The sequence below is a fragment of the Equus quagga genome, chromosome 14, assembly GCF_021613505.1.
Source record: "Equus quagga isolate Etosha38 chromosome 14, UCLA_HA_Equagga_1.0, whole genome shotgun sequence".
Lineage (NCBI taxonomy): Eukaryota > Metazoa > Chordata > Mammalia > Perissodactyla > Equidae > Equus > Equus quagga.
In genome coordinates this window covers 73,828,893-73,854,472 of record NC_060280.1, presented here as the reverse complement: position 1 = coordinate 73,854,472, position 25,580 = coordinate 73,828,893, and the positions used below count along the sequence as shown (strand labels likewise).

General features: G+C 50.2%; 1 protein-coding gene across 5 annotated transcripts in view; it reads right to left on the bottom strand.

The window, feature by feature from the left end:
• Nucleotides 1–4,491: 4,491 nt before the first annotated feature.
• The window catches only part of PKNOX2 (PBX/knotted 1 homeobox 2), a 253,282-nt gene continuing 232,193 nt past the window's right edge, over nucleotides 4,492–25,580 (bottom strand). For all 5 annotated transcript variants that reach the window (XM_046684526.1, XM_046684530.1, XM_046684528.1 and 2 more), the window contains 4 exons: nucleotides 25,290–25,409; nucleotides 8,831–8,907; nucleotides 7,732–7,910; nucleotides 4,492–6,711 (listed from right to left, as the gene is read on the bottom strand). In XM_046684526.1, the coding sequence (XP_046540482.1) occupies nucleotides 6,485–6,711; nucleotides 7,732–7,910; nucleotides 8,831–8,907; nucleotides 25,290–25,409 (603 nt within the window). In that variant the 3' untranslated portion in view covers nucleotides 4,492–6,484. The remainder of the gene's footprint in view (nucleotides 6,712–7,731; nucleotides 7,911–8,830; nucleotides 8,908–25,289; nucleotides 25,410–25,580) is intronic.

Here is a 25,580-nt window from a genome sequence, read left to right as displayed (position 1 = left end):
TTCTAAGGTGCGCCCAGCTGAAAACTCCTAGGCTAGGGGCTGGGGAGAGATGAGGATGCCACTGTCCTGGAGGTGCTGTGGGGATTCCATCACAAGAGAGCAAAGTTATTTCCTCTCCTTTAAAATGTGGCCCCGCGTGGATCCACAGCCATGTCCAGTCTAAAGGGCGGCAAGAAGCGTGAAGCGGTTTAGCTGTTGGAAGCCTGGGCAGTGATGTCAATCTCAGTTTCTCCAGCAGGGTGGGGCTGTCCAGAGCAAGGAGCAGCATCCCCAGGAGAAGCTGGGGAGCCTGTTGTGCTGTGGTCCACAGGACTAGAGTTTCATAGACTATCAACTGAGAGGGAACTTCGCGACCGTCTCCTCTGGCCCCTGAATGTGCAAGTGAAGAAGTTAATTTAGATGCTCCCTGTGGGTAAGGGGAAGCTATTGGCAGAGTCTTGGCCAAATCCAGGGGAACCCAGTATTCTTCCTTTCCCTGAAAAGGAGCATGGGAGGCCCACAGGTGAGCAGAGAGGGCCTTAAATGAGTTTGATATAAGAAAAATTTTGCAATACTAGGGGGAAAACAACCACCCAGAAATTCACAAACTAACAGGTGGATGTGAGATATGCACACCTGAAGTGAGTTCTCTGAATAATGCTTGGGTGTAATAAGATGAAAAATGAAAAGCTATAATGAGATATACACAACTGGAGGGAATTGTCTTAAATGGCTGATTGTAATGAGATGTACATAAATTGTAAGGCTTGTAATGAAATGAAAAAAATATTCTTGCCTGATAATACTGGGTGTAATGTCTACACCTGAAATAAGTCGTCTCAGTGCACTGAGTGTAATGAGATGCACATAATTTTAAAGAGTGTAATGAGATGAAAAATAAATCAAACACTTGTCTTAAAATGAAAGATGTACTAAGATGCACACACCTGAAGGGCATTGTCCTAAATGGATTTGGTTTAATGAGATGCATTTAATTTGCAAAGGGACTAAATGAGATTGGCCCAGAGAGAGGCTGAGAAATATACAAGTATAAGATAAATACACTCAAAAGTGGTGTAATAAAATCTGCCTCCTCTGTGGGCTGGAAAGAAGATGCAGAAGTGGGAATGCAGAGCTTGATGCGATCGGCTTTTTCTCTGCCAGTCCTGGGTGATCCCTTGGCCTGTGACGCTCTGCAAAGTTGAATTATCTCTGTCCCCCATATGATGCCAGGCACATAGTAGGCTCCTGTGAGTGCTCCTGACTGAATAACTGGCTCAGCAGGGTGTAGTCTGTACAGCAAAAGGAAGTCAAAGGGAGCAACTATGAAACAAGGAACATCTTTTTTTTTTTTTTTAAAGCCCCAGTACATAGTTGTAAGTCCTTCTAGTTCTTCTATGTGGGATGCCACCACAGCATGGCTTGATGAGCAGTGTGTAGGTCTGCACCCTGGGTTGGAACCGGCCGACCCGGGACCACTGAAGTGGAGTGCGGCAACTTAACCACTACACCACTGGGCTGCACCCAAACAAGGAACTTCTAAAGGGCAACTGAGAACTATTTCCTGGGAGCAACGTTTCTCAAAATCTTCAGGCATCTTGCTTTGGAATCTGGGGAAAAGCTAGTTGTGGGACTAACTGTATATAAAACAAGCCACCCAGGTGGCTTTCATGCCACAAGGCTCATGATGGCCTCTAGAGGCCAGGTGGCCAGGTGACATAGGAGTGAGGATGTCTGGAGGTCAGGCACGGGTACACTGTGCCGTTGAAGGTAGGAGTATCTTCACTTGCGCAAACACAAATGTTCTCTCCAACTTTCATTTTCTTTTTAGAGTCTTTTTCTTTTTTTTTGAGGAAGATTAGCCCTAAGCTAACTACTGCCAATCTTCCTCTTTTTGCTGAGGAAGACTGGCCCTGAGCTAACATCCATGCCCATCTTCCTCTACTGTATATGTGGGACGCCTACCACAGCATGTCTTTTTGCCAAGTGGTGCCATGGCCGCACCCGGGATCTGAACTGGCGAACCCGGGCCGCCGAGAAGCGGAACGTGCGAACTTAACCGCTGCGCCACAGGGCTGGCCAGTCCAACTAGCATTTTCAAAGGCAGAGCTGTCTGGGACTATCTTGTGTTCTCACTTCTGATAGAGCAATAGATATGGAGAAATATTTTCCTTTTTAAATACAACCACTCCAATATTGGAGGGAAAGGCAAAAAAAGGAAAAGGAGAAAAGGGAGGGAGGAAACATTGGTTAGTTAACCAATGAGCCAACCAAACAGGGATGGCCCGATAAAAACTGGAATGACCCTCAGCATCGGCGCTGGGGAACACCCAAAGCAACATCTTGACAACCTGGGGACCACATCGGAAGGGGCAGTAGAAATTCAACTCCACCCCATTGTGGCTGCGTGGGAATAATAGTCCCGAGTTGCTTAACTTTCCAATTTTTCAAGAGAAACCAAGAATCTGAATTTTTATGTGCAATCTTCAACTTAATTTTTGGTCCCAAAATTTTAAAAAAAACAATATATAGTCCAAAAAAAACGCGTCTGCGAGCTGAATTTGACCTGAACCCGCCTTTGACCTGAGCGCCGCCTGTTTGTGACTCTGGGTGATGAAGTTTGAGGTCACTGTCCTAGGATGAGATCATATTTTAACCATTACGGGGACACCGTGAGCACATTTTCAGCCTCAGTCCTCTGTTAAAACGTAAACTCCCTGAAAACGAGAACTTTGTTGATCACAGCTGCATCCTCCGTGGCTAAAACTGCCTGGGAGAGAGTCTGTGCTAATAAAGACACGTTGAATGAATGAATGAGTCCAAGCAGGCTGCAGGGTCGCAGAGTCAGTGCCCTCATCTGCCATGTCCAAGGCAGCAGAGAAGCTCCTTGGTCCAGGAGGTTTAGCTCTGGCCCTCCACTTCCGTGAGCAGGAATCTTCAAACCTGAAAGGTCTTCCCTGGTGGGAGAGACACTGGGGTGAAAGGTCAGTCTGAACAGTTCCCAGGGCGCTGATACCAGAGCACCATTTGGTGGTAAGGGACATCTCCTCCACACCCACCTGGCACTGTCCCCTCTCTCTTATTTCCAAGGGAGTATTGTACGCCTTCTCCTTGGGGTGAATAGGATTTGAGTCAGGCACAGAGAGAGGTTGCTGCCTCCTCAAAACACAACCACCCACGTCTCAAATGATTTAGGAAACCCCTTGGTACTTGGCCTTGTGGTTGAAAAGATGGCGGAACTTGAAAGAAAAACTTAGGAAGGGGTGGGAGAGGCTGGGACAGGCTACTCTGTAATTTCTTAGAACAGTGTTCCTCAAGTGTGTTTTGTGGAATACTACTGTGATTGAATAGATATCACTTGAAAAAAAAAAGGCAAGTACATTTAGGAAACAGGTTAAACAAACAGGTTTCTTTCCTGCGGGACTTTTCAGGGACTTTAATATACTAACGAGCCTTATGAAACTCCACTAGCAAAATATAATATGCAGTTCATCCTAGACTAATGTGACCATGAGTTTTTGGGGTAGCATATCTTTTAACAGTGTTCCCTGGAAAACAGCGCTTTGAGAGTCTGCCGTCTTCCTGGCCCTGGGAGGTGAGGTTCTAGGTATCATCTTTGGATCTAGAGACCGTCTCCACTGCCTAGAGGCAAGGTCTCGGCTGTGTTTGCAGGACTCTCAGGTGTAACAGGTGGGCTGGGCTCCGGGACAGCAGTGACCCAGGGAACCGCCGTCAGAGCTGCACGGAGGCCTATTCTGCCTGTGTAACCCGCCGCCTCCTCCATCTTCAGCCTGGCGCCAGGGTGTCCACCGGCAGGTGCAAGCTCTCCAGCCTGTGTGAGTGTGAACGGGGAACTCCTGCTTTTCCGCGGTGATCATCCCACAGCAATGCCCGGATAAGGAGACCTCCAGGCTGAGATAGCAGGAATGCCTCCCTCTCACTTCCTGGTGGAGATAAGCTGCCCCTACATTTCTTCTTGCCCCAGGGAATACAGTGCTGAACCCTGAGTTCAAAGGGCAGTCTCCCCTCTGGACACAGCTCCAGGATTAAATTGGGCAGTCAAGACTTCCTCTCCTTCCCCATTCCTGGGACTTTTCCCCTGAGGGCTGGGGGAGGGGCAGTGGCAGCACCAGCTCCAGAGATGAAAACTCTCAGAGCCTAGGATGGAGACAGGAAAGCAAAGGCCTTTGAGGGAGGTGGAGGATGGTGGAAGAGGGGACACTAAATTCAGACCTCTCCACGGCTATGGAGGAAAATTGTCAGGAGAGGGCAGTAGAGAGCTTCCTCCTGTTTCCTCTCCCTCCCTTTGTCTTAGAGCAAAACAGACACGCAGTTAGTGTACCAGACTTGGCTATCTTCCTCCCCACAGAGGGAAACTGAGGTCACCCAGAAAGCTCTCTGTCTTGGTCCCTTCCACAGGTAGTCAGTTCAACACAGGGTCAGCTGAGGCCTCCAAATTTTCTCTGGTCCAGGGTCCCACTTACCACAGAAAGAGAGAACGGCACATCAGAATTACGGTAGGTAATAAGATTTACTGAAAACTCGGCCACATTCAGTACTGGTTTGGTGGATACATCAGAAGGAGGTTGCATAACATTAGGCAGGTGGAGGGGGCTGGGAGGAGGACACGTGGGCACGTGTGTGCGGGTGTGCCTGTGCTGGGGTGGGACGCCTGTGCAAAGTGGTAAGTGGAAGGGTGTGTGTGTGTGTGTAACAAGAAAAATGAACCAGAAAAGGAAATGTATTTTATCCCACTGCACGTTGTAAAAGTCTCACGCCAAAAAAGCTCGACTTTCCTCTACCTATGGCATCAAAAGGGAGTAAAAAATGATTGGATCACCCAGATTATAAATAAGGTTATTTGTTTCTCAAAAATCCCTATTAAAACATTAAATATCAGCTCTTTTGGGGGAGAAATACATTCATTTCAGGGAGACCTCAGGAAAGCGACCATCCTTTTGCTCCACCCCAACCAGGTAGAGGAGGGGAAGCCCCAGAGGGCCCTGAGGGTCCCCTCAAGTTGAGCCAGGCAGCCACTCACATCCTGCCACTGAAGGAGATGGCCGATGCACAATTTACAAATGAAACTGCAGGTCCATTAAATTAAATCCAATGGAAAACACACGTGTGATCAGTCCTGTCATTCACAGCCATGGGGTGGGAGGGAAGGGAGGAGGGAGCGCCAATCATGAGGGCCTGGAGTTGGGCTGGGAGTGTGTGTTGGGGCAGACGGTGGACAGCTGCTGCTCGCGGGAGCCCCAGCTCCTCCTGTGCTGTGTATGATGGTGGTGTGTAGAACAGCGAGGCGCGTGGGATGGGGTACCACTTGGCTCCTGGGTGCCATTTCTCGGGGCCCTCCCCTACACTGTGGATATTGAAGGGAGGTGGGATGTAGCACCTTCTCCAGCCCCTGGCTTCCCACTGGGCTGGATGCTTCTTTCCAATGTTTCTTCTGCCTTCTCTGAAGGAAAGAATGAAGAAGAGAGGATGGAGGCCAAGGGAGCCAGCCTGGGAGCAGAGGGACAGCCGTGAGGGACTTGAGGGGTGGACGGGTTGCAAGCTAACCTGGTTCCATCCTCTCTGCTGGTCAATGGAGGGGGTAGAATATCTGAGGGGCTCCATCTGAGGGCTGGGACATTTGGGATAAGACACCACTGTCCTGTTGTTACAGGAGCTAAATTCTGTGACCACCGAAGGACGGCTGTGTCCCCAAAGCCACCTTGCTATGGCTCCTAGCCCGGGTTCTGCCATCTCCTTGGCTCCTGGAGCCAACCCAGGTGAAGGGACTCCTCTTAACCTCTTACAATCTGAGCCCACCAGCTCACCGTTTGTTTCCAGGGGAGAGAGGAGGCGGCTCTGCTGGCTCCCATCCCAAGTCCACGGCTGCCTCCACCCCTAGTGGAGCCTTGGAGGATGAGCCGGAGCCTGAGGGAATCCAGGCCCCTCTCGGATCTGCAAGATGTGATGCCCAGGTGCCCCCACTCCTCCAGCCACTGGCTATGCTTTTGGGCTCCCTCTTGCCCTCGAATGTCTCTCAAAGGAGCTGAGAACCTTCTGAGGGTAAAACCCAAACCCCTTTGTCTCTCCCTTTGCTCCTAACTCTGTCCCTTGGCAAAGGCTCACTCTGCCAACAGCACTGATCCACCTCACAGTGCAGGGCTTGTAAACAACTCAAGTCCCTCAGTTGGAGGGCCGTGGATGCCATCTGTCCTCAGGGATTTGGTGAGTCCAGATCTCACTCCTGTCTTTCCGTACAGGCTGCTTGACTGGCTCTGCCAGACAGAGTCCTCGCAGTTCTAGGGAAGTGGGGCTGGGGTACTCATCGAAGCTTGGTGGTCGGGAGGGAGCAGGTGTCTCCTCTGCGTTTCTTCAAGCTACTGATCTTGGGAAGCTAAGGCCCAACTTCCTCGGTGCTGCCTGCCCACGTCCCCTTCCCCCCAACCCTGAAGCCCTCCTGACGACACTCCTCTCCTGCTCGGTGATCAGTGCCATCTGGGCTGCCCGTCTACTCCAGGGAGTCACTGTGTTCCAAGCCCAGGTCGCTGACATTCGTCGTCTGCAACTCGTCAGCCTCCTCCTCCAGCTCCTCTTCCTCCTCCTCTTCCATCTCATCCTCATCCTCTTCTTCTGTCCCATCCAATGAGTCATCGTGTGCAGCCATCATAGCCTGCTGCATAGCCATGGTGGCATTGTCTGAGGACAGGGACTGCAGGTTGTCCAAGTTGATGGAACCTACGTGAGAGATGAAGGCAAGGGTCAGGCCCAGGAAACTCAGTGGTGGACCGAGTCAATGGGGTGATGAGCTCCTAAGCTGGACAATTCCCTGGTATGAAGTCTCTGTCCACTCACTTGTCAGCCATTCCCGCCCCATCCCAAGGAGCAGCACTCTTCGTTACCATCTCTTGAGAATCCTATATAAATACACGTGAAACACGTTTGACTTTCTAAGAATTCTGTAAGGTAGGTATTGTCATCCTTATTCTAAAGAGGAGGAAACTGAGTCTCAGAAAGTTAAGTCATTAGCTTACAGTGACACAGTCAGGCATGATAGAGTTGGGATTCTATCCCACGCTGGTCCAGCTCAAAATCTATTGACTCTCACTGTACCCCATATGACGATTGCCTCCCACACAGGAACCTGTACGCAGCCATATAAATGCACGTATCCCTGAAGGTATGCATGCACACATGCACACCTCCACTCCACTTCCCACACAGAGCCATCTCCACATGCCAAGCTATAAAATGTCTGGCTCATTGAATTATTCATTGTGCACCAGGCGACCGGCAATTAGAAAAGTGTATATGGAGGGTGTGATGGAGACGCTGGGAAAACAAAGCTCTTCCTGGCCTCCGTTCACAAGCCAGCTGCCTGCCTCAGTATTTATAGATGGCCCTGGCTCTTGGGGAACTGTGCAGACACTGATTGGCACGAAGGAACTTCGGGTGGGTGTGGGAGTGAGGGGGGGCTCTGCTGAGCAGTCATTGACTCAGCTGACCACCAGCTCCCACTCGTCTTTGTGAGACCACTTTTGGCTTGTTAACATATATGCAAAAAAAAACCTTCTTTCAGGCCTATGCACATCCTTTGATGGAGATCAAGGAGGCTAACTATTGTGACAGAGCCGCCACTGCCACTCAGATGAGTGAGTTCAGCCCTTGAATCTTTGGACCGCTTATCCTGAAGGAGCTCTGGGAGGTACCCCCACCAGCCAGCCCCCAGGCTGGAGCGCACTCAGCCCCAGTCCTTACCATCGGGGTTCGTCCCCGGGGCGCCACCTTGCTGCTGCAGCACCCCTGCGGCAATGGAGTTGGGCCAGAATCTTTGGGTGGGCCGGTGCTGCGACTTGATCTTCTTGGCTTTAGGGGCAGGGTCTGGGTTGCTGGCATCAAGCATGGGCTGCAGGATACGCCTCCGGGCATTGATGAACCTGCCCAGGGGTAAAGGTGGCGACCTGGTTAGTCAGCCCCCCCCCCCCGGGTGGTGGTAGGGGTGTGTGCGCGCGCGTGCATGTGTGTGCACGTGTGTGTGCAGAGAGTGCTAAGCTGCTTCCAGCCTCCCGGCAGCTGATCCACTGTACCAAACAGACCGGGGTCTGATCTAGGGTGTAAAAGCCCAGCTGGGAGCACAGCCCTGGGCACTGAGAAGCTCATGAAGTCACCGGGGCTTGATAACCATGAAGAGCTTGGGACAAATGGGTGAGGAAGGTCAGAAATCTCTGCTTGAGACTGTCAGGACTGAATAGAGGAAGGAAGAGCCCCCTTAGTCAAAGGCACTAACCTCTGACTTCTCTCTAGAGCCAAGGGCTCAGATCAGGGGCCCCAACTCTTGGGTCCACTCCCATCCAGTCAGACTTTGCTTTCTGAGACTTCTATGAGAGCCCAGCCAGATACAGAGAAGGGGGAAGCAGAGACTCCTGTGGGGTCAGACAGCCGACTCTTCCTCCTCCTTCCCATTCCCAGCTTTGCAGAATGTTTCAGTTCATGCTCAGGTCACCTGGGTGGAGGCAGACCAGATGACCATGGCGGCCCCTCCCATCCTTGGAACCGGGTGTTCCTGTGGGTCTCTGCAGAGCAGGTGGTACTGGGTTTTCTACTCAGCAAGAAGCTTCTCATGGTGCTTCTGACACAATTTCCCAGCAGAGGGCGCTGAGAAGCTGCAGATGAAGCTATAGGCGCCAGCGTTGATTCCGGCTTTCTGCTTCTAGCCCAAATGGCAGGACTGGCATGGCAGCTGCGCTGAGACTGAGGCATGACTGGGCGTTCTGGCCTCTTTTCCCTGCTATGCATTCCCCGGCCAAGTGAGTGGCCCCTGGCTCTGACAGCATCTGAGCAGGTGACGCTAACTCACCAGTTATTTACTTGCAGGAGGGTGAGGTTTGTCTGGGCTGCAATCTGCCTCTTCTCATCCTCCGTGGGGTAGGGGTGCTGAAATGAGAGGTGAAGGGGTAATGAGGAGTGGGCACATGGTGGCCTGGTCCCCCTAGAGACCATGCCCACGTCACAGGCACTGTCCTGGGCCAGGCAGTCCCAAGACTTTGGAAGCCCATAATGGGGTAAGTGTATTGTTTGTTCCCCAAAAAGCATGAACCTAGGGCTTGGAGGGAGGCTGCCCCGTGCCTACGGCCCCACAGTCAGGGCCCCTGGTCCTCAGCCCAGCCGCCTAGGATGGGGGCCAAGGTGGTTTCCCAAGTCAGTGAAGTTCAATATTGTAGCTTCCAAGGTACTTTCCATCCTTCTCACTTGGCCCTCACAGCCATCCACCCCCCCACCCCCCACCACCACCAGCAGCAGGGCAGGCATTGCTAGTGCTAGGATTCACAGTGGCACCAAAGCCCAAAGGACTATCAGAAGGTGGTAAATGGGGTGGATGAGTCAATTCAATTTAAGTTAACTGGTATTTACTGAATAACTACTATGTGCCCAGATTTACGCTAGGCATCTTAGGAGGCAGAAGAATATAATTATAACTACTCCTTGTACAATACTTTATAACCTGTAAAATGTTTTCATGCATTGAATTTCATTTAATAAAGCATATCACTAAAACTTGTAAGATAGGCAGGTTAGGCATTGTAATTCCCACTTTACAGATGAACAAATTGAATAACTTCTCCAAAGTCCCTCAGATGGTGGCACCAGCTCAGAACTCAGTTCTTCTGATTTGGGTCCCGTTTTCCTCCCACTCCTTCGTGATGCCACTGAGTCCGTGTCTTTGCGGGGTGAGGGAGGAAGTGGTGAGCTATCTGCCAGAGTCCCAGTGCACTTCAGTCCATGCACCAATTACATTTGTCTCCCTCTCTTAGACTGTACTTCATGAGGGCAGAGACCATGTCTTATTAATTTGTCTCATTAATGTATCCCCAGTGCCTTCCACATGCAAATGATGCACAAATGACTGCTGAGTGAAAGAAAGCAGAAATGAAGCAATAGGTGCTGTGGTTTGGGTAATGAGCCCTAGAGAAGCTTAGAAGAAGGAGAAATGGGTTTTGGCCAGAATGCAGGGAAGGCTGAACAGGTCACACTGAATGAGAAAGTTTGGGGTGGCAGTGGGAAGGGGGTCCTTCCGGATCCCACTGGGTGGTGAGTCACATGAGAACTGGGTCTGGGAGTCTTCGTGTCTTTCCCAGGCTCTGCACAAGACCTGGCACCCAGCACGCATGCAATAAAGGTGCGATGGGAGTCTGAATGGTCAGGCCTGACTCTGGAAGCTAGGGGAGATCTGGGGGCTCTTAGGGTAGAGAGCAAAGCATCCAGCATCCTCAGGCCAGTATCCTTCCTCATGACTGAGGTGGTATTCCAAAGCGCTGCTTGGGCGTTCTGAAGGCCCAAGGACAAGGACTCAAATTCTGGCTCTCTCATGATGAGCCATGAGATCTCAGGCATGTCACTTAACACTACATTGTAAAGTCATCTAATGATTAAATGAAATTAGACTTGTAAAGTGCTCCATAAGAGGTGGCTCATCAAATTATTATGGGATGACATCGGCAAGGTGCTTGAAGCTCTCTAAGGAAGGAGTCTGAGATCAACAGCCTTGGTACTCCTCTCATTATCAGTGAGAAAGGAAAGCAACCTTTTCAATTGGCCTCAGTGTCCCCTGACTGAAGCAATCAGGATCATGTGTTGTTTTAATTCACACCTCTGACCCTGACCACTGTGCCCGGGCAGCCGGGACTTGTGATTCATACAATATTAAGTTTCTAACAAGAAGGAAAGCACCTCAGTGTCACAGGAGCCAGTTTCATCCTAATTGGGAAGGAGCAGAGGGAGGCTGGGAGGAGAGACTGCAGGCCCCAAGGGGCAGAGGAGCAGAGGCTCTGTGTGTTCTGACACCTTCTGGGAAGGGGTGGTGCCCAAGCCCTGCCCCCCGACTCCATGGAGTTCCAATCTCCCTCGCCATGAGAAGTTGCAAGCAGCCTCCTTTCCACAGGCAGTCTGAGAACACAGTAAAAATATTGCAACTTTTTGGCCTTCCCTGGCCCCAACAGGCTCTTTTATGTCTTCACACCTTTGCACAGGCTGTTCCCTCCACTGAAATGCTCTTTCTCCCACTTTTCCACTGCATGCATTTCTGAGCTTCTGTGACCTGTCACAGGTCAAATCCTCTGCGATGACTTTCCCAGATCCCGGGGGCAAAGTCAGTCCCCACTGCATCTGAAGAATTGCATTTAGCCCATTCTATGGTAATGTATGTCTCCCCACTGTACTGCAAGCTGCTCTCAGGCAGGGACTCAGTCTTATCAGACATTGTATCTCTAGTGTCCAGACCAGTAAGAGGCAGAGAGATGTTCAATGTTCGTATACGGAACAGATGAGTGAACCAACACAAGTAGATGGCAGACTTGTTTCCTGAGCAGAGCAGGGCTGGCCTTGACATGCGTGCTGGCTCCTCAACCCACAAATGCTGGGGATCTACTGCACCCTGGATGCCCACAAGATACCTGAAAGATACCTGGTCATAAGAGCTCACAGCTTAGAGGGAAAGCCTGCAGACAAAGGGACAAACCCTCTATGAAAGAGCGGTGTGGAGGGTCCACTGGGTGGTAATAGAAGGGTGGGCTGCACTGGTAGAGAAGACGTCCCCAAGGAGGTGGGACTTCAGGGGGACTTTGAAGAGTGGCCAAGCCATTAGTAAAAGAGGGGATGGGCATTCCAGGCAGCAGCCTTGCACAGGAACAGGACTTGTATTTCTGTCAGTCCGATGTAAATCTCTTCCACTATTAAAGACCTCGAGAGAAGGAAATCCTTCAGCCTCTCACAGAAGGATGATGTTTGCTGTCTCTAAGGAGGCTTCTCGTGTGGCCTCCCTTCCGAATGATGTCATAAATCCATAGATTAACATGTTCCCATTTAATGCAGAGGGATAAGAGGCCATGTCACCCAGAGTGGCAGGTTGTTCTCTTATGGATAGGATATAAACCTTTTATCCTCCCTCGTGCAACTCCCGCCACCCACCCCGCCTGGGATCAGTGTCTCAGGAGGCATGGGGTGGAGGCCATGGGGTGAGCAGCAGCATTTGGCCCAGCTTTGGGGACAGAAGTGTCGGCCAGAACATTCCTGGCACCACATCTGGGTGCTCATGGGAGCAGTCCAGCTGGTACATGCCTTGGACTAGATGATTCCTGAGGACAGAGTCAAAATAATCCTGGCCCCTGGACAGACCGCGATTCGGTCAGTGCTACTTTTAGCACAACTGGAAAGGCTCAGGGCCAAGGGTGAGAAGAGGAGTCAGATGAGATAGTGGTAAGCCACCGAGCCGTGGCAGCTGCTCTCACATTTGGAGGAACTTCTCTGGAGTTGGGAGGGAAGGGCACAGGCGGCAGCTCTCTGGAAGTCGACAATTCTCCCTTGAAAAAGAGAGAGAGAATGGACCAGAAAATGACACACCCTCCTCAGGGCGGCAGGGAGCCTCCCACGAGGAGGCAGCGCCCGCCTGGTGGTGAAGAGCACCGCCGTGGGAGAGGTCGAGTCCTGCACTCCCCACATACAAGCTGGGCGACCTCGGCAATATGTTGTTTCATGTCTTCCATCCTTAGCTTCCTCAGTTTAAAATGGAAATAACAAAATAGTGCCTACTTCTCAGACTTCGGGGGTGATTTAATGAGGTAATGCAGCTAAGGCCCGTGTGCCCATTGGCTCGCCCCGCACAGCGCAGTGAAGCCTCCCAGACATCAGATCGTTGAATATTCAGAGTCTCCAGGGAAGGGGATCGCAGTATTTGTATTGAGCAGGCATCTCATGGCACCACAGTTGCCATCAGGAGGTCCCTCTGAAATCTAACCTGAACCTTTCCCACTTCTGACACCTCCCTTTATAGCCCCATAACTTGAGTCTCATCTGCGCTAAATTGAAGCTGAAAGCATCTTTCAGTTTGGATATTGGGCTCCCCCCGGGGTTCTGGGTCTGAAAGAAGCTTGGCCGGATCTGGTTCATAGGCTCCTGGGCACTTCTTTCCTTCAAAGTCCACCCTGAGATTGTCCTTCCACCTCCTAGCCCACGCAGACAAGCGTGAGGCCGGCCAGGTCACCGAGGGACACAACACACGGAGGCAGCAGTGGGTGGAGCAGGGCTAGGAGCCAGCTCCCTCCCCACCTTCCTGCATGGCCAGCCCTGCACTGGAGCCAACCACACCTTTCTTCCCTTCTCACCTCTCACTCACTCACTCATTCCCTTTTCACTCCTGACCAACTGTGGGCGCGTGGCCTGCTGCGGCCACAACTCTGTTAGCATGGCATTGCTCTGGAGGGTCAGAGGCCAAACAGAGGGAGGCAGCCAGGGTGGGGAGGGGCCCCGAAATAACCACATTTCATCACATCTAAGATGCCATTGATGGCAGGGTGCACCCTGGTTTCAGAGATGCTAAAATGGAGAAAACAAGCCTTTCAGAATGGAGAGAAGCACAGTGAGTCACCCGAGGAAGTTCTCTTTCCTCCTGTAACTGCCTGTGCTCAGACCTTCTGTTATGTTGTCGTCTCTCTCTCTTTCACTCCCTGCTTCACTTACAATTGTGCACACACAGAAAGGTACAAAGAACTAAAATGTATAGCTGCACGTATTACTGCAAACACCCATGTGACCACCACCCAGGTCAAAAAGTAGGATACTCCCAGCACCCGAGAAGTCCCTCTTCTGCCCCCTCCCAATTTTTACTCCCAAAGATATCCTCCCTGAAGATAATCTGATTTTTATGGTAATTACTTTCTTGCTTTGCATTATAGTTTTACAACCTATGCTATGTCCTTAACCCTTATGGCTTAGTTTTGCCTGGTTTTTGAACCGTATATAGGTGGAATCATATAGCATGTAGTATTTCAGTCCACAGTATGGTTGTGAGATTCATCTATGGTTGTTCTGTGTAACTAGCTATTCATTTTCATTGCTGTATAGTTTTCCATTATAAAAACCTACTGCCTTTCCCCTCTTCACCCTCCTGCAACCCCAAAACTATTCTCTGTGCCTCTGGTTTCCATTTTAACCCTCCCTTTACACTGCAGCGAGGCTGGTCCTTCCCCCAGCCCTGAAGCCCATTTGCACTCCCCTCCTATGAGCTCTACCCAGGATTCTGCACGCTACAAAGATGATCTGTTTAGTTATCTGTCACCCCAACGAGACAGGCTGTGTGCTTTAGAGAAAAGGGATCATGCCTTTCTCCCCATCTCGCCTCATCAGTACTGAGGAGAATGGCAGGCACACGGTTAGTGTTCAGTATGCATTTGCTGAATGAACGATCACGGGAACCTGAGGGCTGACTGGTCCTTGTCACCACTCCCTTTGTGTGTGCTTGTGGGTGTGAGGACGGGGGGAAGGTGGGGAGCATCAGTGATTTGGACTCCCTAGGAATTCTTCCCAGAATCAGGTTGCACAACTTATTAATAGGGCTGTCCCTGCAATTGATTGTTTCAAATCTATTTGTGTGGGAAGGGGGAGGGGAAGCGGGTACTTAGCATTCCTGGAGGCCCAAGGGTCGGCTCTCTAGAGGAGCCTTGCAGGCAGCATTACAATGAGTAGGTAAGAACATGGGCTCTGGAGCCAGGCTGCCGGCTTTGAATCCTGGCCTCTCACCAGCTCGAGACCTGGGGCTTGTTACTCAGTTTCCTCTTCTTTAAAACAGGGAAAATAACTCCGCCCACCTCACGGCTGTAACAAGGGTCAAATGAGTTCACATTTGAAAGATGCTTAGAACAGTGGCTGGCGCACTCCATGAGTGTTTGTTAAATAAATAAATAACAGAGAAAATAAATCTGCTGCTCGGTGCACGTGGCTCCATCTCTGTAAAAGCCACAGGTTGTTTTCCCGACAGATGGCAAGAGCAGCCCCTTCTGCGCATGGATAAATGTGCTGCTTTTTGCAAATGGGTTTTATTCCCTGGATGCTGGGACTGTTCCAGCCCCTGTGCACGTAGAATGGGGGCGTTTTCTCCTAACCTGGGTCTCAGGCTTCTTAGGGGATGCTGTGAGGTTGTAAATTTTCTCTGGCCATTTTTCAGGTAGCATCCTGGAGAGCTGCAGGCTCCTGTGGAGGGTCCTGGGGCTCAGCGTGAGCCAGGGGTCTCCCACACCCTCTCTCTTCTCAGCTCAGCCCCATCCAACCCTGCGGCTGATGAGCCTGTTGTCCACAAGGCCCAGCCTTCGATGGAGACCACCAATCTTGCCTCCTTCCCTGGGGACTCATTGCTGCTGAAAAGATTTGTTTCAGTGTGGCACACACCCTGGGCTGCGGCTGCCCCAGGGCACACCTCCGACACTCTCCAGCCTTCCTAGGGAGTCAGGGGCAGCTTCCAGGGGTCTGTTCTCTCTACAGTGAAGGGTGGGTGGGAGACAGACACTCTCAGGTCACAGGCAAGAATCTGAGACCCAGTGCTTCTCTGGCACAGAGAGATGAGTGCAGCCAAGAACCCAGTCAGCCTGACTTCCGGCCTCCTAGTGTGCTGTCCACAAAAGCTCTGAGGTTCAGATGCCTGAGCTGCATGGGGAGGAAGATAGTCATGGCCATGACAAAGGGCCACACAGTTCCCCAGGCTCCAAGGGTGAGAGTAAGGGGAGAAGAGGAGTTCATGCTCACGACAACTACGAGGAGGGGTCAGTCCTTGTGGGCAGCAAGAGTCACAGGCCAGATGGGCACTGAGCATGAGTGGGAAGATAATTCTCATTCAAATGACGACTCCTTCTTCTCTTCCTACCCGATCCTAAATCCTAGCCATCCTTCCAGGCCAGGCCTAAATCCCAGCTCCCCCACTAAAGCCATTAGCCAACATCTCGGTATTGCACAGAGCCGGCGAGGTCTCTGAGGCCAGCCTCTCCCACAGGGCCGAGTCCCTTACACCAGCGCCTTCAGCGATGCGCTCCACATAAGCTACAGGTGTGTAGAGATAGTGCCAGACTCGGCCCCAAGGGTGGCTTGGCTGGGTCTGGGGCAGTGAGAGTCTCCTGGCTGGTCTCCAGCTGCAGGTAGCCTTATTGTTTGCTATTATTTTCTGTGTGTGTCACCCTCAAAAAGGCGGGAAAGCTTGGCTCCAAGGGGTCAACGGGACTTAGTGTGGCAGCCCTCTGCTCTGATAGTTGGGAAGGTCTTTCTGTCGAACTCAAGCTGCCCTTCCTACTCATCTAGCCAGAGAGCAGAGATTGTCCTCTGAAGTCACACACACGTCTACAGCACTGCTCACCTCAGAGTAGGAGTTGCCTCTACGTAACTGATGCCTACAGTTTTTGGCTAACTTTGAATACTCACAGTCTTCACAGAGTGCTCTGCAAAAGTACTTGACGTGTATTTTTTTTTTTTTTTTTGGTGAAGGAGATTGGCCCCGTGCTAACACCCGTGCCAATCGTTCTCTATTTTCTATGTGGGATGCCACCACAGCACAGCTTGATGAGCAGTGTGCAGGTCTGTGCCTGGGTCCAAACTCACAGACCCCAGGCCGACAAAGCAGAGCACGTGAACTTAACCACTATACCACCAGGCTGGCCCCTTGACATGTATTCTTATTGAATTCTCAAGACATCTATGAAATAGGCATGATTATTTGTATTTTACACACAAGAAAACTGAGCCCAGAGGGGTTAAAAAACTGGCCCAGGTTATCTAAGTCGTAAGTGGCAGAGCTGGAACTCACACCCCCTATATCTTCAACCACGTCCTCTCCACCTCTGCGCTAGACCCTCTGTCAGGCGCTGTGCTCTTTAACATATTACAGATCATCTTCACCATAGGTAGGTAGTGTTACGCCCACTTTATGAAGGGGAAATTAACACCAGAGAGGTTAACTGACCCATCAAGTTCACATAATGAGTAAAGACCGGAGCTGGGCTCAACGGTAGGTCTGTCTGCCTGCAAAGCCCTTGTTCCCTACACTCAGCACGCTGCCCTGGAGGCACAAACCTTCCTACAGACCAAACGTCCCGCTCCCTTAGCCATGCATCACAGGACTTGTTTCCTGTTAGAGTCATTTGAACAGACATTTCCCCATCCTGGCTGCCCTTCTCTGGACACAACTTATCCAAGGATCTTTGGAAATCTGATGCCCAGTCCTAGACACACGATTCTGGATGTGTCTGACCAGCACAGATGGTCAAACTCCTCTCTTCGATATCGAAGCCTCCATTCTCGAACCCCTGAGCAGGTGTGTTTGTATAAAGCACTTGATTACATCATGGGTTGACTGCTCGCGGTTTATGTGTATAATTTATTCCCCCAATTAAATTATCAGCCCATGAGTGTTGAAATCATGTGTCATCCCTGAAACTTAGGTGTTAGTGGGGAGATATGCTATTTGGAACCTGGATCACATTTTCCCATAGAAACAAGTCATTTTAAAAACAATTTTCCAGACTATCCCCATGGGCTAACTTAGTTAAAGACCTGTGTTCTAGTGGAGAGGAGCCCACTGGATTAGGAAAGACATACAAGGCACCCTCTTCTGCTTTGAGCGGACAGAGCCAAGCCCAGGTAACTCTGCGGTTGTGAGCAGACTTCGTCAGCTTCTCCTTTCTGTGTGCCCTGCTGCCGCTTCCCAGCCCCTCTTCTCATACCTTGTGCTATCCCGCTGTCAGCATTCTGACTCAGAGGATTCTGGCCTCTAGGACTTCAGGGTCAAATACCCTGAAACTATGTTCACAATGATATAGAGAAAGCTTTTATCAGATTCTCAAAAGGTCAGGGGCCTAGAAGAAGTTAAGAATAACTGCTAGAAACCTTTCCCCTGGCACCCCATTCTGGCTTGCCTCCTCAAAATGCTGTTAAAAAATATTCTAATCTTCATCTTCTACCACCAACAAGCCCTGGTGCTCTTCCCATGAAGGTGATCTTAGCTGAGTGGGAGTAGAAAAGCAAGCTTTTGAACTAATTCATACTAAGCTGTGAATGAATGATGGCCTCATGGCCTCTCCATAAGCACCTGCTTTTGACACGGATTGGATAATTTTAAGTGGGTCTCTGATGAGTGGAATTTCAGAGAGTGTGACGAAGTTAAAGGAAAAAGTAGCAGACAAGATATTCTGGAACAAGAATGGTTCAGTCTCCCTAAACTATTTTCATGCTTTTCAGGATTTCTTACTTTCCTCCAGATTCCCTAGAAGTGTCAAGATGTCTGTCTGCATTTTCCAATGCAGGGCAGATTACGGGGACTCCCAGAGTGAGCCTGGAGGCATTTGTAGCAGTAGCTGTGTCTGAATGAGGAAAAAGTACTTTCACACCCATCGCCTCATTCTATCTCCGCAGCAATGCTATGAGCTGGATAGTGTGATTCTCATTTTACAGCAGAGGAAACTGAGACCTAATGAGGTCAAGCAACTTGCCCTAGGTCCCCTGCCAGGCAGAAGGGGTGGTGAAACTCAAATTCAGATCCTGGCTCCAACACCATGTCCTTCCGTAGACTGCACTCTTCCTGTTTGCCAGAGACATCACCGTTTCTCAGTCGGCTGCACAGATGGTCCTGTGAGCAGCGCTCGGACAGGGATAGAGGTATCATTCCTTGGGGCTTAATATAATGCCAGGCACAGGGAAGGTGGCAAGGCACGCAAAGAATGTCTGTTGAGTGATTGAAGGCAACAACAAGGTGCAGAGGCAACTGGCTGGCTTCCCCCCCACTCGCCCTCCTTGGCTGGGAGCCTGTGTGCAGGGCACACGCTGTACCCGGGTCTGCAGCAGGCCTGTTTCCCCCAGCAGGGACGAGCTCAGAGTGAGAGGCTCTAGCGCTGTGGGTGAGAATAGCTGGGAATCTGACAAAGAGTCTCTGAGAGAAGGACAGGCTCAGAATCATGTGGAGTACAGGAGTGTACATAGCAGCCTTACTCAGAAGCCAGAGTGGAAACAACCCAAACGTCCATCAACTGATGGATGGATAAACAAAACGTGGTATATCCACACAATGGAATATTGTTCAGCCATAAAACGGAAGGAAGCACTGATTCATATTACAATATGGATGGACCCTGAGGACATTATGTTACATGAAAGAAGCCCGTCACAAAAGATCACATATTATATGATCCCATTCATATGAAATACCCCAAACAGGCAAATTCATAGAGACAGAAAGTAGATTACTGGTTTCTAGCGGCTGGTGAGTGATAGCTAATGGGTGCAGAATTTCTTTTGGGGAGGATGAAAACATTCTGAAATTAAATAGTAGTGATGATTGTCCAACTTAGTAAATATACTAAAAACCTCTGAATGGTACAGTTTAAAAGGGTGAATTTTATGGTGTGTGAATATTTCAATTTTTAAAAAACATTCAGAGAAGCCCCTGCTGCTTTTTGTGCACTCAGCTTTCGTGGCTACAGCAGAGTTCATACGAGGGCCCTGGAGCCAGGCCCTCAGCCCCGCGTGGCCGGGCAGAACAGCAGCCATCTTGAACACAGGTTGGGGTGGGATGGCAGCGAACGGAGTCCAGCTGTGAGCCTGGCTGGAGGCTTGTGAGTGTGGTGGATGGAGAAGGGAGAGGAAAGGAAGAGACAGTAAGGCAGCCTCACTGTATCTCAAAGCTAGGACAGGGAACACAAAAACCCTGCCCCTCTTGCAGGATGGGGCTCCATGCCTCAGCTGAGAGCCAGGGTTCCTCTTGGCTTCACCTAGACTTTGCATGGGAGCTGAGAGATGCTGTGGTTGTTTGGGTCAACGCATAGGCCATACAGCCTAGTGAGTAAGAAATTAGAGCATCGAGTCACATAGACCTGGGTTCAGGGCCTGCAGGACCTTGGGAAATGTGTTACCTTCTTTGAGTCTGCTTTCATTGTTGGTAAAATGAGGACAATGGTAGTCTCTACGTCCTATGCTGGCTGGCTGGAGTCAATGAGATGATGCACGAAGGTGCTTAGCAAGAATCTGGCACACTGCAGCGGTTAATGAAGGAGTGGCTCCTGTGATGCGTGACGGGTCCTGCTGAGGCTTGGTTTCCTCTCTGGGATCCCTCCACACTCAGAATATTCTGTAAAGATGCTCCTGTGCTTGGGTGGCAGCAGCACAGAGAACAGTCACATTTTGGATGGAAATGAGCCGAATCATGCGGCAGGGCAGGGAGCAGAAGGGATGGGGGCAGAAGCTGGGGAGGAAGAACAGCACCTCTGTCTCCATCCTCCATAGAGAGGACCCTCTGCCAGGGTTTCTCATCCGAGCTGGGTTTGCTATGGAATGATGGCTTCTAGAAGAAGCTGAACCTCCTTCAGCCAAAATTCAAGAGCGAGAAAAGATCACTGGGTTCTTCAGGGACCCAGAAGCAAGCAGCTAATGGATGAAACCATCCCAGTCTCGCTGCAGCCTAGCAGCAAAAAGGCTCTGGGGCTTCACCTGCATTTCTGGAGCGTTCTATCATCTGAACACATTTCTGTAGCTGCTAATGCCACAGAACAGCGGAAATGACAAGAAGCCTCAGACACAGGACAAAAAGAATCAAAGAATACTAACTTCTGCCTGAAGGAAAGAAGACAACAGAAAAACCAGTATTTACTACAGAAGTTCTAATAGCCGATCTCTGCTAACCAAGTGGGCAGACTACACAACGCTCTCCATTTCTCCTGTAAATCATCAGAACTGCTGTCCACGTTGTCCCGAATGCTGAGATGAATGGGCTAGTCTGTAGAATGTTCATTAGCCAATTTATTTGCTTATCAAGGAGTCAGCAGTGTTTGTGTCCAGACTGGTTTATGCTAGTAAAATGTGTTATTGTAATTATGTAATTTAATTAACTTTCTGTAAACTAATTAAAATATGAGTGCAAAAAGAGTTATTGTTGCTGAGAAAACTAAGTGGAATGCTTGGGAAAGACCCAAGACTCAAATCTGCTTAAAAATGCTGTGTGGTTAGTATCAGTGAGACAAACGTAAGAGACTAGAATACATAACAAAAATCTAGAAAGATCCTGCAGCCAGATTACTTCTCAAACATCAAAGTTCTTATTTCATTTTAAATAAAGATGGAATTTATCGGTGATACATTATAGGAGAGCTTTGTGCAAGTAAAATGACAATCTTTAATCAGAAAAAGATTTTGACCCTATATCAAAACATTAGCAAATAAATATATATGTATATCTTTTAAATTAAAATATATATTTTTTAATGGCTGTTCCTTTCTTCAACCAACTTTTCCAATTAATCGATCAACAAATTAGTTGTCTCCATTGTCCTGGATATGAGACCATCTACTGTATATTGAGATCGGCCCTTTCTCATACCTTTTCTCCCCTTTTTCCTAAAACTGAACAGCTATGATATGCCCAATATGGTGTTACTGCAGAGTTGTATTTCTCAGAGTTGTATACAGTCTCAGAATTGTTCCTCAAAGCAACATGAAAATAAGAGTGACTTAAAGTGATCACATACATTTGGGGAAAGTGTCAAACCATAGACCCTCTTGCAAATTCACAATGCCCCTAGGACACTAAGAATAAATAAGCTAAATGTTGTGTAATTCAGATTTTCCCAAACCTATCTCACCATGGAACGCTTTCTTAGGAGCAACACCTACAACATCCTGAAAAGGTACACACTTTGGGAATCAATGCTTTAGGGCACAGAAGAGGTATAATGTATGATCCCTATTCTTGAGCTACTTATGTTGACTCAGAGATATAAGACAGGTAGATCTGACACACACACATATACAGAACAGGTAAGTAACAGTATTAGTATATTTTTAGAGTCAAATGATGGTAAAATCAGTAGGTGTTATAGATCAGAACAACAGATCAGCCATCCACCTCTGACTAATTTTCACAAATTTTGGGCCTTAGCCTCAAAAATTTGCTCTTTTCATCCACTGTTCTAGAAAGTTCAAAGGGAACTCACATTTCTTAAGTGTGACTATATGCCAGGCTTGGCTATTTATACATGTTATCTCATTTAATTTTCACCACCATGGGAAATGGGTACTATCTTTTTTCAAAGAAACAGAGTGATCACACAGCTAGTGGGAGAGCCTCAATTCACACCTCTGTCTGTCTGGCTTCAAAGCCTGTCTTCTTTCCACTGAGCCCTGTTACCAAGAGCCTCCATAGCCTCTTTTCTGAGCTGGGGGTCGTGGGTGTGTGCTCCCACCTGTTTCTGGGGAGCCATGCCGATCCATGGCCCAGCCTCAGCCTGCAGAGGACAGCTGTGCTATGCTGTAACCCTAGAGGCCGGACTTCTCCCCATCCTCTTCCTCCTCCTCATCCAGAAGTTCTCAGTTCTGACTTTAAAGGCCCAGGGGTCACCCCCTTGGCCTCTCCTGATGGCCACTGTGAGGGAGGCATTAGCTGGGGGAGGACTTTGCCAATGTGAAGTGCTTTAGTAATAGTATCTGCACTGAGTGCGCTCTGAGCTGGAGAAGGTCCAAGGGGTGGGCGGGTGCAGGCAGTCTTACTCATGCTTTTCAGCAAGTCTTCTCCATTGTGCCAGGTCCTTTTTGTAGGGCTGTTCTGGGTCCTTCCTCCCCTTGTGCTTTGTGCTCAGCTACTACCCCCCTCTCTTCTCCACCTCTGTCTTCCTCTGCTCTCCCAAGTCCGGCTCGAAGTGGCCATGGCAGCAGGAAGGGGGCGAGAGGGCAGGATGTGAACTGAGGTCCAAGGTCCCAGGTGAGCCACGGCCAGGAGGGACCCATAGGGTGACCCTCCAGTCTCGGGCTGAAGACTTACATCAGGGTGAGTTGCAGACAGGGAGTGAAAGGTAGCTGAGGAGGGAGCCTACAGGATGGGTGATGGGAGTGAGGGAGGGGGTGCTGGTCTGGACGCCCGGCTCCTGGGCGGGAGAATTTGTCTTGCAGCCTCCTGTCCCTCCTATCCTTGCCTTTTCTCCCCTCAGACGTGAGGTTGTAGGTGTGTTCACATGTCTTCAAAACTGCACGGGGGTGGGAGGCGAGGGAGGAAGGACTGGGAACTAACATTTATCAAGCACCTCAGCGTGCCAAGGTCTTTGCAATCATTTCATTGCTTCATCATAATCTTCACAAGAGGCGAGTGTGGCCAAGTTACAGAGTAAGAGGTCACACCCAGGTTTCAACCCAGGTTTGGATGCCTCAAAAGCCCATGAACTTTCTGCCAGGCCCACGGCCCTGCGGCTATACATCACCACACCACAATGCATGGAGCCGGCTCTAGATTTGTGGCTGGAAGAAGGGATGGGTGTAGGCTGGGCTGCCCCCAACTTGGGTGTGACAGGTCAGTGCTTAGAGATGGATCATCCCCAGGGAGCCCCTCTTTCCATGGTTGGGGCTGGGAGCTGCAGCACAGACACTCACAGGGCCATTGGGCCCATCAGATCCCATAGGCTCTTTGACAGTGTGGGTTTGTTTTTGTTTTTTTTTTGAGGAAGATTAGCCCGGAGCTAACATCTGTCACCAATCCTCCCTCTTTTTTTGCTGAGGAAGACTGGCCCTGAGCTAACATCCATGCCCATCTTCCTCTACTTTATATGTGGGACGCCTACCACAGCATGGCTTGATAAGTGGTGCACAGGTCCACACCTTGGAACCAAACTGGCAAACCCCGGGCTGCCAAAGGAGAACTGTGAACTTAACTTAATCACTGCGCCACCAGGCCGGGCACTGACAGTGTGTTTCAAAAAACCAGAACAGGCAGGAAAGCCGGGCATCCCCACCACGAGCTGCTTCCTGAGGCCTGAGGCTGGCCCTGGCCCCCTGGCTCCATCACTAGGCTCTGTGAGTCTCTCCAACCTCCTCTGCTCACCTTAACCCTCAGCCTTCCAGCCTCTTCTCTCCAAATTAGGTCAATGTTTGCTCCCTAGGAAACGCTCTCAAAATGAGCTTTCTCAGCAAAGCACGGGGTGGCCCAAGTGCCTATAGTGGCTGGGTGGATACCCATGGGGAGATGCAGAGCTCTGGCCCCACATCTATCACCACACGGTGATCTGCAGAGCAGTCCACTGGGTGGACAGGCCCAGCGCTTCCAGGACAGAGTCCCTAAGATCCTGAAATCTGAGGCCGGCCTGGTGGCACAGCAGTTAAGTTCGAATGTTCTGCTTTGGCGGCCCGGGGTCTGCCGGTTTGGATCCTGGGTGCGGACACGGCACCGCTCATTAAGCCATGCTGTGGTAGGTGTCCCACATATAAAGTACAGGAAGATGGGCATGGATGTGAGCTCAGGGCCAGTCTTCCTCAGCAAAAAGAGGATTGGCAGCAGATGTTAGCTCAGGGCTGATCTTCCCCTCCACCAAAAAAAAATGATCCTGAAATCTGAGAACACTGCCTAAGCCTAGGCTCCATGGCTTCCAGAAGCACTCCTATTTCAAATAAAGGGTTGTTGATTGACAGATTGATTAATTAATTTCCATGATCCATCTGATTTCTCTCTGAAGAAAGAGTTGCCCTTACTCCTGCCCTTCCCTACACTTTGCAGGCCAATATGTCTATAGTCCTGACTGTTTGTCTTATGCCTGTCTGTCTAGGTACTGCCGGGCCAGGCCCAGGGCTTGCAGACTGCTCTGTGCTCACTGAATCTACCTCCCCACCCTGACACGCACACGTCCACTTGCACACGCACATGCACACACACACAATCAGCCTGGACACAGAGTCACTGCTTTTCTTGATTGCTATGGCCCTTGAATGGTGCTGGGGGACAACAGTTTTGAAGTCACTCCTGACATTCAACTGCAGGCCTATCTGTTGCAACTAACACTGCACATAACCACACAACCCCCCCACGTTGGGTGCACACAGCAGGCACTTTAGAAACACTACATTGAAAACCAAAGCCTTGGTCACCGTTTAACAAAAGCAGTCATGGAGCCTTATGAAAGCAAATGCTCTGCGTCACAGAGCTGGTTATGTGAGGAAGCCAGGATTTCAGCCTGGGCTGCCCCTCCAGAGACAACTGCGCTCGCCTGGCTGCTCTCATCAGAGGGAAAGGGACACATGCCTCTGCTTCCCTCAGTGGGATGACTCTGGGAAACAGAAGAGTCCTGGCCGAGAATCAACATTTTCCTCTCCAGGAGAAGGGCATGGGTGAGCATGGCTGCCTGCAGGAGGGGTTCTAGACCAGTAACCACGACCCCAGCCCCACGGAATCTCACTCTGTCATGAAACTGTACACTTGCTCAGTACTTCACTCTCTTCAGAATATGTCTGTCCCCATTCCCTCATTTGATGTCACACTTTTTTTGAGGCAGCAGCTGCAGCAAGCACTAGAGAGAGTCTCCCAGCTTTGGGTTCCATTTCGGCCTCCCCTCTGACCTGGCCTCTGGAAGATGACACCTCTATCAGAAAGCCTCTCTCTGAGGCCACGCCCTCTGTAGATCTGGGGATGACAGCAGAGTCTGGTGTCCAAGGGGTTATTCATACCCCTTGCTGCAACTTCACACCCCCGGTACACACACACTCACCATGAGATGCTGGAAGAGCCAAGAACGCATTATATTGGTGGCATGCTTGGGCAAGACTCCTCGTTTGTTCTTGGACTTCTTATCCTCATTGTCCAGGAGGGAGGTGAGGTCAAGGTTAACCTTCAGGGCACGTGGAGAAAAAATCAGCATCAGCAGCCTGGCGGGCCAGCAACTAGGGACCTGTTGCCATAGTGACGGCAGGCTCCGGGCTGCCAACCCCCATTCCCAACTCACTATTAGGGCCCTGGGGAGGTCACCTTTCCCACCACCCCGCACCAGCCCCTCAGAGAA